The 14,177-nt window shown below is 40.7% G+C and overlaps 2 protein-coding genes across 2 annotated transcripts in view; both read right to left on the reverse strand.

Moving 5' to 3' along the window:
- Nucleotides 1-2,824: 2,824 nt before the first annotated feature.
- Nucleotides 2,825-5,595, reverse strand: gdf3 (growth differentiation factor 3). The gene is made up of 2 exons (XM_023266015.3): nt 4,785-5,595; nt 2,825-3,892 (listed from the first exon to the last, which is right to left on the reverse strand). The coding sequence occupies exons 1-2, from the start codon at nt 5,137-5,139 to the stop codon at nt 3,057-3,059; spliced, it is 1,191 nt and encodes a 396-aa protein (XP_023121783.2). The 5' UTR covers nt 5,140-5,595; the 3' UTR covers nt 2,825-3,056.
- A 2,309-nt stretch (nt 5,596-7,904) lies between these two features.
- The window catches only part of trappc10 (trafficking protein particle complex subunit 10), a 38,153-nt gene continuing 31,880 nt past the window's right edge, over nt 7,905-14,177 (reverse strand). The window contains exons 20-23 of the mRNA XM_055015437.1: nt 13,112-13,276; nt 12,123-12,303; nt 11,534-11,728; nt 7,905-9,925 (exon numbers count right to left, since the gene is read on the reverse strand). Of these exons, the coding sequence (XP_054871412.1) occupies nt 9,678-9,925; nt 11,534-11,728; nt 12,123-12,303; nt 13,112-13,276 (789 nt within the window). The 3' untranslated portion in view covers nt 7,905-9,677. The remainder of the gene's footprint in view (nt 9,926-11,533; nt 11,729-12,122; nt 12,304-13,111; nt 13,277-14,177) is intronic.

The raw sequence follows: 14,177 nt of genomic DNA on the forward strand, positions 1-14,177 counted from the left end.
CAACTTTTGCCTTTTCTTCTTCAAAATCTGCCTCATGAGTCGAGCAGCCAGAACAGATTAAAACGCTCTGGTGCCTCTTTATCGTGTTGCGTGGACGTGGAGTCGCCTTGAGTGGCTGAATGTGAATTTTAAAAACTCTTCAGGAGAATTGAATTTTAGCACACCGTCAGCGCTGAGGTGATAGAAAATGCGATGCTTGCAGCCATATTCATTTTCAATACATCCGTTTGCATCATTTCTCATGTTCCTGTCTGCAAGGCGTGCAGTACGTCTATTAAAGTTGTGTTTTAAAGAAAGTTGAATGAAATTATGCCCACCTCATGTACAGTATTTGGATGTTTAAGTCAGTATTTGTGCTGCCGATAAATGTTGAAATAAGCAAAATTAAAGTTTAAACAGTGTGACTGTGTGTCTTTTTAAATTTTATCGGAGAGTAGGGCCATATTTGTAATAAATACACATCACAGTGAAGCTTCCCCTGTTGTTTGAATATGCAAATTAGGTATTCTATATGTACAAATGCTCTATTTTGAATTCATTTCAAGAACAAAAATCTCAACACTGGATGCTGACATACTAGAGTCAAAGGTTTTCTACTGACATTTTGGGTTCTTATCACTCCATAAATCACAAAATACTGTTAACAGCCAAGCAAAAATCTATTTGTCATGTTTTTTAGAAATAAAATGTTTCATAAATTAGGGAGTGAATGATATATGAACAAATTCCTCCACAAAAACCCTCAGAATATGGAAAGTTTAGTGTAAGTAAGTGCTGCTAAAGTGGAGATTTCTGCCTCAGAGTCGGAGAAAAAAAAAACATTTTGAGACATCAGTCTTCAAAGATTACACTGAAAATCTACAGATACAAAAAGACAGTGTGGTCAAATCAAATAAAATGTATATTTCAGATGTTTTCTTTCTATTAGTCTAAAAGAAGACATATTATAGAAATAAAATATCAGGAAAAAAAGTCAAACTTGATCAGGGCATGAATGAATTATGTCTCATCTTAAGGGAAAGTTAAGAAGAGGAAAGTTAATGAGGTTAATAATATCATTTGGGCGTTTTGCAACAACGTTCAATAACAAGAATCCTCAGTATTCATCTTCTACCAGCACTGGATTCATTAGATTTTTAAGTTAAATGTGATAATAAATTAAATTCCCTCAGAAAGAGGCTGTTCAGTAAAACTAAAATGTATTTTTTTAATGAAAGACATGAAATAGACACTCTTGCTGTTTTTGGACAAGAAAAAAAATGTTTTATGTCATTTTCTGTTTTGTTCAGATTTATTTCATATTCCCGTCTTCATTTATAACCAGGAAACAAAACCAGAATCTGTAAATCTCTTTTCAAACTCGCTTTAAAACCTGTTTTTCAGAGTAACGCCACCATCACATCGTCTGTTCTTCTTCTCCGTCTGTATCTCCCACTAATTACTACAACCTGTCAGCCTCTCCCGGTTGCCGTGGCGACCAGCAGTCGTCATGACAACGCCAGCGGTTTGTCTGGCTCAGCGGTGGGATGGCGGGGGGTTGGTAGGGGCGTTATCTGGCAGGAAGGTGAGATAAGAGAGTTAATTTCTCAGTGAGTTGATAAAAGAGTCGCTGATCTCCGTCACAGAAACATTCAAACAGCAGGAGGCTCAGACTGGAAATACCAGCATCTGGACATCTGTTGGGGGGATTCTTTATGTTCATGTGAGGGTTTAACTTCTAGATTTCTGCTGTAATACATAAAATAAAGAGGGAATATTTCATTTCTCAACTTAAACAAGGCAGAAGGAATGTCTTTATGGTGGCTTGAGGACAGAATATCCTGAAATTCAGAGGATTTTCCTGGAAGGTTCACCTTCAGGCTGCATTTAAAACTTCAATAATTGATTAACCCTCCTGTTGTCCTCATTTACGGGCACCAAAAAATATTTTCCTTGTCTGAAAAAAAAGTCAAAAAATTCAGCAAATAAATTCCTCAAATATCTGAAAATTTGCAAAAACTTCAGGAAGAAAATTCCAATAATTCCTTAAAAGTTTCCCTTAAAAGTTTTATTTTTTTTAAAAAATCCCCCAAATTTGGCAAGAAAATTCTTGTAAATATTTTCAAAAAATGAGTAAAAATCTTGCAAAAAAATCCTAAAAATATCTAAAGTGATTCCATATATATATATATATATATATATATATATATATATATATATATATATATATATATATACATATATATATATATATATATATCAGTAAAACTTCTAATATTTTCTTTAAGAACATTCACATAAAAATCAACCAAAATCCAGCGAATTTCGCTGGATTTTGGTAGATTTTTTTGTGAATGTTCTTTTGTGAATGTTCTTAAGAAACATTTTTAACATTTCTTTTTTTCCACCCAAAAATGTTCAAAGATTTCCCAAAAATGTTGAAAATGTGGACATCAGAAGTTTCACTGTGAAATTATTTTTCTTCTCCACATTTTCAAATTGTAAATCGGGTCAATTTGACCCACAGGACGACACGAGGGTTCAATGTAATTGGACCAAATCATGAAAAAAGGGTTTTTCAAGAAAATGAAAAAGGCTGGACTGAACCTTCAGTCTGTGTTTCTGTCTTTCTAGTAGGATTGGGAAACCTGTACTCCAAATAAATGAGAATTATTGGGATTTCAGTCACTCATGTGTCTAAAATTTATCAGCCTGAAGACATAAAGTCACCAGACAGGAGGGGAAAACTGTCAGGAAGACATAAAGTCAAAAGAAACACCAAGTGTGAAGCCTGTCTTTTGTTAAAGTTGATCACAACCTGGTGAAATCAGAGAATAAATCCTGATGAAGTTAATTAAAACACAACTTTATTCAGAGACAACAACCAATTAATAAAACTCTACCCTGGAAAACACTTTGATTTCAAATGCAGAGACACCTTTAGACATCTCCATGACAACAAGCAAATACAAATTTTAGATTCTGTAAAAATCCCTGAGGGGAAAGACATCCCATCATATCAGACATCTCAACAGATACGACCGATAGCAGCTGTTTAAGACGCTAAACGTTGGTCCTCATCGACAGCCGCACTCGTCCACCACCATGTCCTGGTAGTGCCTCAGCACCACGTTGTCGTTGTTGTCGTAGTAGAGCATGGAGACGGGCGACAGGCGGATGGGGACGCAGCAGGGCTGAGGCGTGCCGACGGGGTCCAGGGAGTGGACCAGGGTCTGCAGGATGGCGTGGTTGGTGCCGTTCAGGCTCTCGCTGAGCGGGAAGGGACACTCGCCGTGGCAGTAGTTGGCCATGTAGCCCTGCGGGGCGATGATCCAGTCCTGCCAGCCCACGTCCCTGAAGTCCACGTAGAGGCGGCGGGCCCGGCACACGCTGCTGGGCGTCAGCGGGGCGTGGAAGGTGCTCCTCCTCTGCCTGGAGCGACACTGGTGGGGGTTCAGGGACACGGCCACCAGAGAGGCCCGGACCAGCGGCAGGGCGAGGGTCGGATCCACCGGGAGCAGGTTAGCCGAGTAGGAGGGATCCGCGCTGGGAGCAAGCAGCTCCAGAACCAGACCGTAATTGCGTCCCGGTTTGCGCCAACCTTCTGCCAGAGCGGTGAGGTCCATCTTGAGGGACGTCGGGCCCGGTTGAAGCTTCACCGTCTGGGACAGCAGCGGGCGGCGGTTGGCCTGAGGACTGGCCCCCCTCAGCGTGGACCGGATCACTCTGTAGAGGGACACGCTGACGGAACGCTGGTTCTGCAGGAGCTCGGCGGGTCGGAGGGGCTTCCAGTGGAACGTGACCTCCAGCTGGGCCAGAGACAGCAGCTCCACAGGCTGCAGGACGGACATGTTGAAGAAGAGCTGCTTCTCCAGGCAGGAATCACAGCTGCTGCTCGGACCGGCCGAACCGCCTGCAAAACGTCGAGCCGTTGAACAGAAATCTTTGAATATTTTTGGGTGGAAAAAAATTGTTTAAAAAGTTTCTTAAGAATATTCACAAAAAAATCAACCAAAATCCAGCGAATTTCACTGGATTTTGGTTGATTTTTTGTGAATGTTCTTAAGTAAAATATTAGAAGTTTCACTGATATGTAATCACTTTAGATATTTTTATTTATAATGGCAAACATCTGTAAAATAGATTTTGCTGATTTAACCCTCCTGTTGTCCTCATTTACAGGCACCAAAAAATATTGTTTCCTTGTCTGAAAAAATCCAAAAAAATCTGCCAAAAATTCCCCAAATTTCTGAAAATTTGCAAAACCTTCAGGAAGAAAATTCCAATAATTCCTTAAAAGTTTCCCTTAAAAGTTTTATTTAAAAAAAAAAAAATCCGTCCAAATTTGGCAAGAAAATTCTTGTAAATATTTTCAAAAAATCTGTAAAAATCTTCCAAAAAATCCTAAAAATATCTAAAGTGATTACACATATACACAGATGTTTTTTGTGAATGTTCTTAAGAAACATTAACATTTCTTTTTTCCCACCAAAAAATGTTCAAAGATTTCCCAACAATGTTGAAAAATGTGGACATCAGAAGTTTCCCTGTGAAAATATATACATGTCCCACATTTTCAAACTTTAAACCGGGTCAATTTTGACCCACAGGACAACACGAGGGTTAAAGGAGGCATAAATTACATTATTTACAGTTTTAATGGTTCCTAATCGATACTTAATGTGTGATTTTACTGTTTATCAGCAATGTACCAGTGAAATTAGTAAAAACCTGCAAAATAACAGCTCGCTTGCATCTAAGAAAAAAAAAAAACAAAACAAAAAAAAAACGTTGTTTCCAGGTACCTTGGTCCTGCACGAACCGGATGATGTTCCCTCGGACTCCGTACTCGTTCACCGTGCACGGCTCGCTGCCTCCGGCCTCGGCGCCGTCGCTCCTCCGGAACATCCTCCACAGGGCGGAGGGGACGCGGCGTCCTGCGGCCTGCCGGGCTGCTGCTGCCGGCCGAGGCCGCTCGGAGAGGCCGAGGGCGCTGAGGAAGAGCCGCTCCTGACTCTTCATCTCTTCCGCCGGACTCAGAGCAGAAACACCGAGGAAAGAGAAGGAGAGAAGCAGCAGAAAGTTCATGTCTGGTCGCTTCTGGATCCTCACCTGCAGAACCACGTCAGTCCAAACCTGAGGCGCCTCCAGCTGCTTCATTAGTGAGGACAGCAGGAGGTGGAGCTCATCTGGGCTGATCTCAGGTCAGCTGCCTTGGAGCTACAACGTTTCAACACTGGAATAAGTGTTGAACTTTCTTTTGCATTCATTAAATGTGATTTATCCTCCCTACAATGCTCCCAAATATTAACATTTCTCCCAGCAAATTCATACAAAACACAAAGCTAGCATCCTCATGTCTCCTACCATCTGCAACCTGGACGCAGTGAAGGCGGTGGGAGAAAGGAGGATGTTACCAACAGTCCATGCGCCCAGGGTAATAATCCGTGTGTGTGTGGTTCGATCATTCGTTTTTCCGTTTCAAAATAAAATCTACAAAAAAAACAATAAACCACGATTTTTTTTTGTTTTTCCGTTTTTAAAACCTAATTGTAGAGATGTATTATTTAACTAATGAAAAAACCACAGTGTCGGGGTTTTTTTTGCTCTAGCTTTTTAAACCCGAAATACAAAATACGGCTGTTGTTTTATTTTGTAGCAACACCGGAAGCAACACCGAGGAAGCACAGTTTAGAGCTGGTCTGGACCGTGAACACATCTAGAATGGCTGTCCTCGAACCCTTTTCCTATTTAATTGTCTAAGAGTGGAAAACCCACGCAGAAACCATGGAGCTCCACGTTGCTCTATAATGAGAGTCAGGAGGTTCTGCTGGAGAACACTTTAAGAACATCAATCATGTGTCTGATGCTGATTTGGAGAGAGCTGGAATTTGTTCCGTTAACCACACGTTATTTTCAGTGCCATACTTTATTAAGTGTAGAATGTTACGTTTCACTGCTGTGTGTTTTGCAGTCAGATCCGACATGTGGACGACAGTTTATGACGGGATTCTGGTCATCTACTGGTGCTGATGTACTATTTTTGGTGCCTGTAAATGAGGACAACAGGAGGGTTAAACAGTTCCAGAATAACAGTTTTCTCAGTTTCTTGGTTGTCTTTTTTTAGTGTTGTTTAAAATCGAAGTCCCAGTAACTCATTTCGCTCGATGCGAACAACTTTCCATGAGTCAAACACACGATTAAATAAACTGTTAACGTTAGAAACAGACCTGCAGCAACAACATGCAGTTTAATTCAGCAGCGCTTTGACCTGCAGACTGTTGGGAGCTAAAACTGAGCGTCTTTCTGAGCTCCAGCAGTGGGTTTATTCCTCCATCTAGTGTCCACTGAGGGTAACTGCTGATTGTTATTCAGCAAACATGCAGCAGTCCGATTCATTTCATCTTTTTACTGCCATTTAACTAAATTAGTCCCAAAATCTCCAGCCTGTGATCTTCGATAAGTCTGCTAATCCCTGTCAGATCTGCCCTCCTAATCTGGTGGTCCAAGTATTGCATTTCTTTATCCGTTTTCTGGATTTTCTTCAGCAAGTGCATTTTGTAAATCTGTTTTACTGATAACTGGGAATACATAGAGGACATTAAATTATACAGTTGCACATGAATTCCATGGACTGAACCTCTGGTGTTTACTGAACATCCACCTCACTGTGTCAATCTGTGCAGTGGAAGTTGAGGAAGCATCCTGCTGCTGTCCAGCCATGCTCTGTTAAAAAGGATGAGAATGTGCAATACTCCAGTGTAGGCTAAATGTCACACTCTATATTCCACCAGAATGTTAAGAAATGTGAATGGGAAGAGAACTAGCAGTAACATACCTCTAGATGCCTTTCTGGATCCCCCTCTGTAAAGGCAGCAGACACAGTTTCATCCTCTTCATCCTAGATACAAACTACCATTTGGCAAAATCTTTGGAGTAGTTTCTACTTACAGTTACAAGGTGTGTTGTGGCATGAAGGGGCTCCACCAGGCAGATAGTACCATCAGAATCTGTTGGGCCAAAAGAAAAACAAAAGACACAAAAGAGAAATAAATATTGAACATGCTTAAAAAATATCTATATCTATCTATATTTATCTCTCTCTCTCTCTCTGTGTGTGTGTGTGTGTGTGTGTGTGTGTATGTATATATATATATATATATATTTGACTGAGTAGAAGTCTGTGTTATTTTAAATAGGCTTAATTGTTTGACAGAACATGATATGGATGCAGACATTTAGGCTACGTGTGGGATAAAACCACTGCACAGTCAAACAGCCACCTAATATTTAGGCTACTTTACAATGTAAAACATGATCAAAATGAGGTAGCTCCATGAGATTATGCCGACTTCTTACCTGTTTTAAAAATGTTTTTATATTTCATCTTAAGCTGCTGCCACATGCGCTTCACCCCCGCGGGATTGCACCTAAATGAAATAACTTAATAGGCTACTATTCAAACAGTTTTCCTGTAATATTATTGTGATTTAAACTTACGCATTGACTCGGGCAGCAATGTTCTCCCACACCGTCTCCCTCTTTTGCAGCTGCAGGTGTTGCACTTCTTTCTAAAAACGTGTTCACACTCGCTATATAAGCGCATTAAGATTTCCAATTCAAGCGGTGTAGTCCTCCGCTTCCCCGTTGCCATGGTGACTCGTCGAATCGGCGCTCCATTGATACTGGCTTTTCAGAGTTGTGGTGCACGCGCTTAACTCCGGGTGAAACTACTCCGAGTTGATTAAATCAACTCAAAGCAGCCGTTCTGGAACCGGAAACTCAGAGTTTTCTATCTCAGAGTAGATCAACTCAGAGTTCAGGGTTAAACTCAGTTTGTTGAACCTGCTTCGTGAAACGGACCCCTGATTCCTTCCTAAGATTTTCCCGCTAGCATGCCGTTAAACACCATACGAACATCCAGGTCAGTTCCAATGATTTTTTTTTAATATAGTTGGCAATCAAAGATGATTTTTACTTGAATCATTATTTACACATCAGTATGTACAGAGGAGGAGGAGGAGGAGGAAGAGGAGGAAGAGGAGGAGGAGGAGGAGGCTGTGTGTCTGCACCGGGGGGAGGACAGGAGGGCTGGTGGTGGGGGGGGGGTTAGCCGACATTCATCCTCTCAAAGACATGAATGAATAAATCCACTAATTTGCTTCATTCATTCATCCATTCAGCGGTATGCGTGCATAGCTCGGACAGGGATTTGGCGACGCACACACACCCCAAACACACACAGAATAAATATGCACACTCAGTACACAGCATGAACAATCCACGGACGACAGAGAAGACAACGACGTGCCGATCCTCGTGGAGAAGAATCACACAGAACCACAGCTGGACAGAAACACGACACACAGCGCTACAGTGGGTCGAGCCTCTCCAGGCAGCGCTGGCTTCATATCTGACAGCTTTACTTTTCTGTCCTGCAAGTGCAAAGAACAGCTTTTAAAAAACCGTAGAGCAACGGACATTTTCACCAGGTTGTCACCGGAACTCCACCACAGAGGAAGAGCGACACTTTTTTTAAATGTTCCGACGCATTTCAGGAATTATTCTTTGGAAATTACCACTAATTGTTTTATTTTTGTCAAGTAAAAAAAGCCTAAAATGACATGATTCTATTCACCACTGAGGAAATCATATAAACTCTGGATAGACCATCTGATTAATGGAGCATGAACATTAGTTTAAAAGTAGAAATATCCACTTTGAGCTCCTTTTATACAGTTAAAAAATACAAAAGAAGGCAACTCCTCTGCACACAATGACATTACAACGATAACTGCCTGAAAACAGCGATATTCCAGGATGATACTGCACAATATTTTCACCTTTCAGGACGGTTTGTGTGTCAGAGTTGGTCATTAACGATCTGACCACTAAGACTGAACTATCACACTTTCAACTGCTCATCTCTTCACTGCAGCACCTCACAGCTCTGATTTCTGTTCTCCGTCCTACAGCTGTGTGGGGAAGAACACTGAGGTTCTACGGATCATTTTCAGGCAACGAACTGCAGAAACTCGGCAGAGAAGATGACCAGATGGGGCGCTGGTTTCTTCCCTGTCGTCTCTCATCTGTCGAGATTCTGAATTAAAATCCTACTTCCACGCACACCTGGATGTTTCTTTGTTGCACTGGCAGGACAGAAAACCCTCTCAGGATTGCGGATACGTCTCCAAAGTTGCACAAACGTTTGCCTGGTTGTGACATTAAAACAGCAGCGTGTTTCCTGTCATGTTAAAGTCTCAGTTGTAAACCTGCCTGGAGAGGCTCAGAGCTTCCAGCTGGACACTCAGAGTTCAGTACTGGAGCAGCTGATGGAGGCGGACACACATCCGGGGCTTTGGTGCATCAACAGGACAATCAGGAGTGTTTTTCTTCAGGCGCCGATCCGATCGATCAGTCCATATATATATATATTTATATATTTATAGCTATAAATCCATTCAATGAGCTATGTACAAAGTATGGCAAAGAAAACTCTTTATTTAAATTTATCAGCAGATGTCATTGGCTCGTCACCGTCTCAGTCCGTAAGGTCTCCAGTGATGTGAACGTTTCATGCGTTAAGGGTTGAGTCCATAGTGGACTCATGGACCCGGTCGGCCCCAGAGCTCCTCAGAGTCCATCCAGGGCCCGGGTTCAGTCCGACTACAGGGGTTGTGCCGCTGTGGCCACCAGGGTCATGTGGCGTTGACCTCCATGATGTGGTCGTCGGTGGAGGGCAGCACCAGCACCTGGCGGGCCTGGGTGTGGTTGAACACCTGTCCGGGGCTGAAGGGCTCCAGGCGGGGCATGGCCACGCCCTTCTGCTGCTGGTCTCCGCTGCCCACCGAGTGGACGCTGCCCCGGCTGCGGATGCTCGCCGTGTCGGCCTGGTCGTCCAGCGTCTTGTCCAGCAGGGACAGACTGTCGTTCTCCACGCAGCTGTCTGAGGGCGGAGAGAAGGAAACGTGATGAAAGAGGAGATCAGCAAGTCAAAGACATCCATTAACCCTCGTGTCGTCCTGCGGCTCAAAATTGACCCGTTTTAAAGTTTCAAAATGTGGGGAAAAAAATATTTTCACAGTGAAACTTCTGATGTCCACATTTTATACATTTTTGGGAAATCTCTGAACATTTTTTGGTGAAAAAAAAGAAAAGTTAAAAATGTTTAAGAACATTCGCATAAAAATCAACCAAAATGCAGCAAAATTCGCTGCATTTTGGTTGATTTTTATGCGAATGTTCTTAAAGAAAATATTATTAGTTTTACTGATATATATAGAATCACTTTAGATATTTCTAGGATTTTTTGGAAGATTTTTACTAATGTTTTGAAAATATTTACAAGAATTTTCTTGCCAAATTTGGGGGATTTTTTTAAAAATAAAACTTTTAAGGGAAACTTTTAAGGAATTATTGGAATTTTCTTCCTGAAGGTTTTGCAAATTTTCTGAAATTTGAGGAATTTTTTCACTGAATTTTTGGATTTTTTTCAGACAAGGAAACAATATTTTTTGTTGCCCGTAAATGAGGACAACAGGAGGGTTAATGTCTGCAACATCACAGCTAAGATCTGGGGATGACCTGACAAACACACTAACAACTCAGAACACCAGCTGCCAGAAAGGTTGGAAACTAAATAAACGAGAGAAAATCTAAATGAAAACTCCAAACAGTCTTGTATGTGCTTTGTTGTTGAGGACTTTTTGTGGAAATGGCTTCGTTAAATCCTGTTGAGGTTAATGGAAACATGGTCTGAACTGGTGGAATGTTCACTTTATTTAAACCTCTAAACCCACTGGCAGCTCTGAGAAACATAACTGTGAAAAAATGCCAAAACAACATTTATCAGTGCATGAAACTAGTTTAGTCAGGAAAAAAAAGAACCGAATCTCAGCTTAAAACTGTGAAATTTCATTAGAATCACTTCATTCTACACGTCTTGTTTAAAAATGTGCCAAAAATGAACCATTTGCACAAACCAGATTCTGTAAAATATAAAAAATTCTTCACTACTTCTTCCAACCATGAAGGCTTTAGTGAACCAGCTTCAACCAACAGTCAAATAACAAAATATCAGGAACCATTAGGCTGAACTGCAGGCTGTGTCTCATGAGCACATAGAAGACATGTATGGAAACCAAAAATGTACCCAGTAAAATATTCATAGTATGAAGAATAACCGTTTTTTCAAGTTGTCTGCACTTTTAAACATAGTTGTGCTGCTTCCATGGAGGTGCAGGTCTTTAAACTGCAGTGAAAAATGAGCCCTCAGTGAGTAATAAACTCCTACAAACGGCTTCTGGCACCAAACTTGTGATTAAAGTTTATTCTGAATTAAATTAGTCTCGTACAGAACAGGTGGTGTAATAACTTACTATGCTGTTTACTCAATATTTAGCTGCCGTTTAGTCTTTTAAACCATCTTCTTACAACTTCCTGCCTCTGTAATCTCACCTGCTACTGCTAAACCATCAGCTGCTGTTTGTTTTCCACACGGTTTAAATTTAATTCTGCATTTCTTGCCAGTGCGTCTACGTTCCGTTCGTCTTACCGGGGTCCGGCTGAATGGCCACGGCTGCAGTGTGAGGCAGGTACTTCAGCACCTTGATCTTGGGGAAGGGCAGATGTCCTGCAAACAGCGGCATCACCTCGATCTGCACCTTGTGGGTGGCGTTGGCCGTCATGGGCATCGACACCATCCCTGAACTCTTCCCACACACTGCCCAGTTACTGCTGCTGTCAGCCACTGTGGACACAAACAGTTCACACCATCAACAACTGATGCTGGGTTTGCTTTTTAAACTACTCTGACTACTGCAAACATGAACATATTTGATCTAAATGGACACTTTTACAGGAACTAATTCATCTACACTGGGATCAATCTACTCTTTGTAAAAACATTCAGGTGTGAAAACTGTTAAGTAATTGACTTGATAAGTTTTTACTAAACAGCTTCTCACAGAGAGATTTTTAACTTTCAATCATCTACAACTAATTATTATTTTCTCCTGATTGGTCAACCAGTTGTTCTTTTTATTTAATGTTTCTAGTCTAACTGACAGTTCCTCTCTCAGACCCCCTGTTTCTGCTTTTATTCCTCTCAATCATCCTCCTGGAATAGTGAGCCAGTAACCCACCTTCATACATGAGTTTGGTGGTTTTGAGGCCATCGGTGTCGGTCTTGCTGTCCTCTGCCAGCTCTCCCTCTGCGGGTTCAGTCAGTCGTGTTATACAGACCTCCAGTCCACAGAGGAAACCTGAGCGACAGTGCTGCTCACCGGTGGGAGGAAGGATCTCTGCTCTCACACTGTACAACGTCTGGCAGCATGAAACACAAGTCAGATATAGAGGAGGACTGGCAGGGATTCTCACAGAAACATGAAGTGAGCAGCACTACAAGCATATTTAATTACCAATGTTCATATTTAACCTCACCCAGGCTCCTACAATCAACAGGAAAACAAACCTCACTTGCTAATGATGAGTTTAACCCTCCTGTTGTGTTCATTTATGGGCACCAAAAAATATTGCTTCCTTGTCTGAAAAAAAAAAAAAATCCAAAAATTCAGCAAAAAAATTCCACAAATTTCTGAAAATTGGCAAAACCTTCAGGAAGAAAATTCCAATAATTCCTTAAAAGTTTTATTTTTACAAAATCCCCCAAATTTGGCAAGAAAACTCTTTTAAATATTTTCATGAAATTAGTAAAAGTCTTCCAAAAAAATCCTGAAAATATCTAAAGTGATTACATATATATCAGTAAAACTTCTAATATTTTCTTTAAGAACATTCACATAAAAATCAACCAAAATCCAGTGAAACTTACTGGATTTTGATTGAGTTTTTTGTGAATGTTTTTAAGAAACTTTTTTAACATTTTTTTTCCACCCAAAAATGTCCAAAGATTTCCCAAAAATGTTGAAAATGTGGACATCAGAAGTTTCACTGTGAAAATATTTTTTTTTCCACATTTTCAAACTTTAAAACGGGTGAATCTGACCCACAGAACGACATGAGGGTTAATCTGCCTGTTCAGAGGTTTTAAAAAGCTGCTGACACCACAGTCACAGCAGCACTCAGGTATTTAGGGCAAAAGGAACCAAAAGCAGGGTTTAAGAGGACTCACAGTGACTCTCTCGAACTGGAACTGGTAGTGGAAGGGTTTGAAGGCGGAGACGTCTTGGTTGAGAGGAGAAAAGTTGGCAGAGAAAACACACTGGAGACAGGAGGGCAGGTCATCCTTCCACCTCACCTCCCACAGACAGAACACACTGTGCTTACTGCACAGGAGCTGCACACAACAACACAGCAGAGTGAGTTAAAGATGAACAAAATATGTCGATATCAAACATGTAAGATGTATACAGACGGTCAGGCAGCGCCCACACTGATGGGAAGGATCTGAAAATGTTGAGATGTTATCAGAGATCAATAATGATTAACATTCTGTTGTTTAACGGCCACCTTCAGCTGAAGGGTAAAGTTAAACGGAGGAATCATCTAGACCAGGGGAGTCAAACTCATCTCCGTTCAGGTTCCACATTCAGTCCAGTTTGATCTCCAGTGGACCGGACCAGTAAAATCACAGCATAACAACCCATAAATAACCACAACTCCTAATGTTTAGTTAGACAAAAAAACAACAAAAACTAGACAATATTACAAAAATGAGATGCAAAAACGAGACAAAAACGACAAAAAATGAGACAAATGACACAAAACAAAACCAAAATAGACAAAAAAATAGACAAAAAAGTTACAGAGCGAAAAAAATGGACAAACAACAAAAATGAGACAAAACATTACACAAATGACACAAGCGATCCAAAAAAAACCACAAAACGATAAATGATACACAAAACAACGAATAAAGCAAAACAAAAAATGACAAAAATAAGACAAAAAACAATAAAAACAAGACAAAATATTACAAAAAAGAGAAGCAAAATGACCAAACTGAGAAACAAAATGACAAAAACATGAGACAAACACCAAAAGTCAGACAAAAAAGACAAAAACTACAAAAACATGACAAAATATTACAAAAATGAGACACAAAACGACAAGCGAGACCAAAAGGAAACACAAGAAGACAAAAACATGAGACAAATGACAAAAGTCAGACAAAAACAAGACAAAAAACTACAAAAACATGACAAAATATTACAAAAATGATTAAAAAAACAATCTAG

The sequence above is a fragment of the Amphiprion ocellaris genome, chromosome 11 (genome assembly GCF_022539595.1).
Source record: "Amphiprion ocellaris isolate individual 3 ecotype Okinawa chromosome 11, ASM2253959v1, whole genome shotgun sequence".
Taxonomy (NCBI): Eukaryota; Metazoa; Chordata; class Actinopteri; family Pomacentridae; genus Amphiprion; species Amphiprion ocellaris.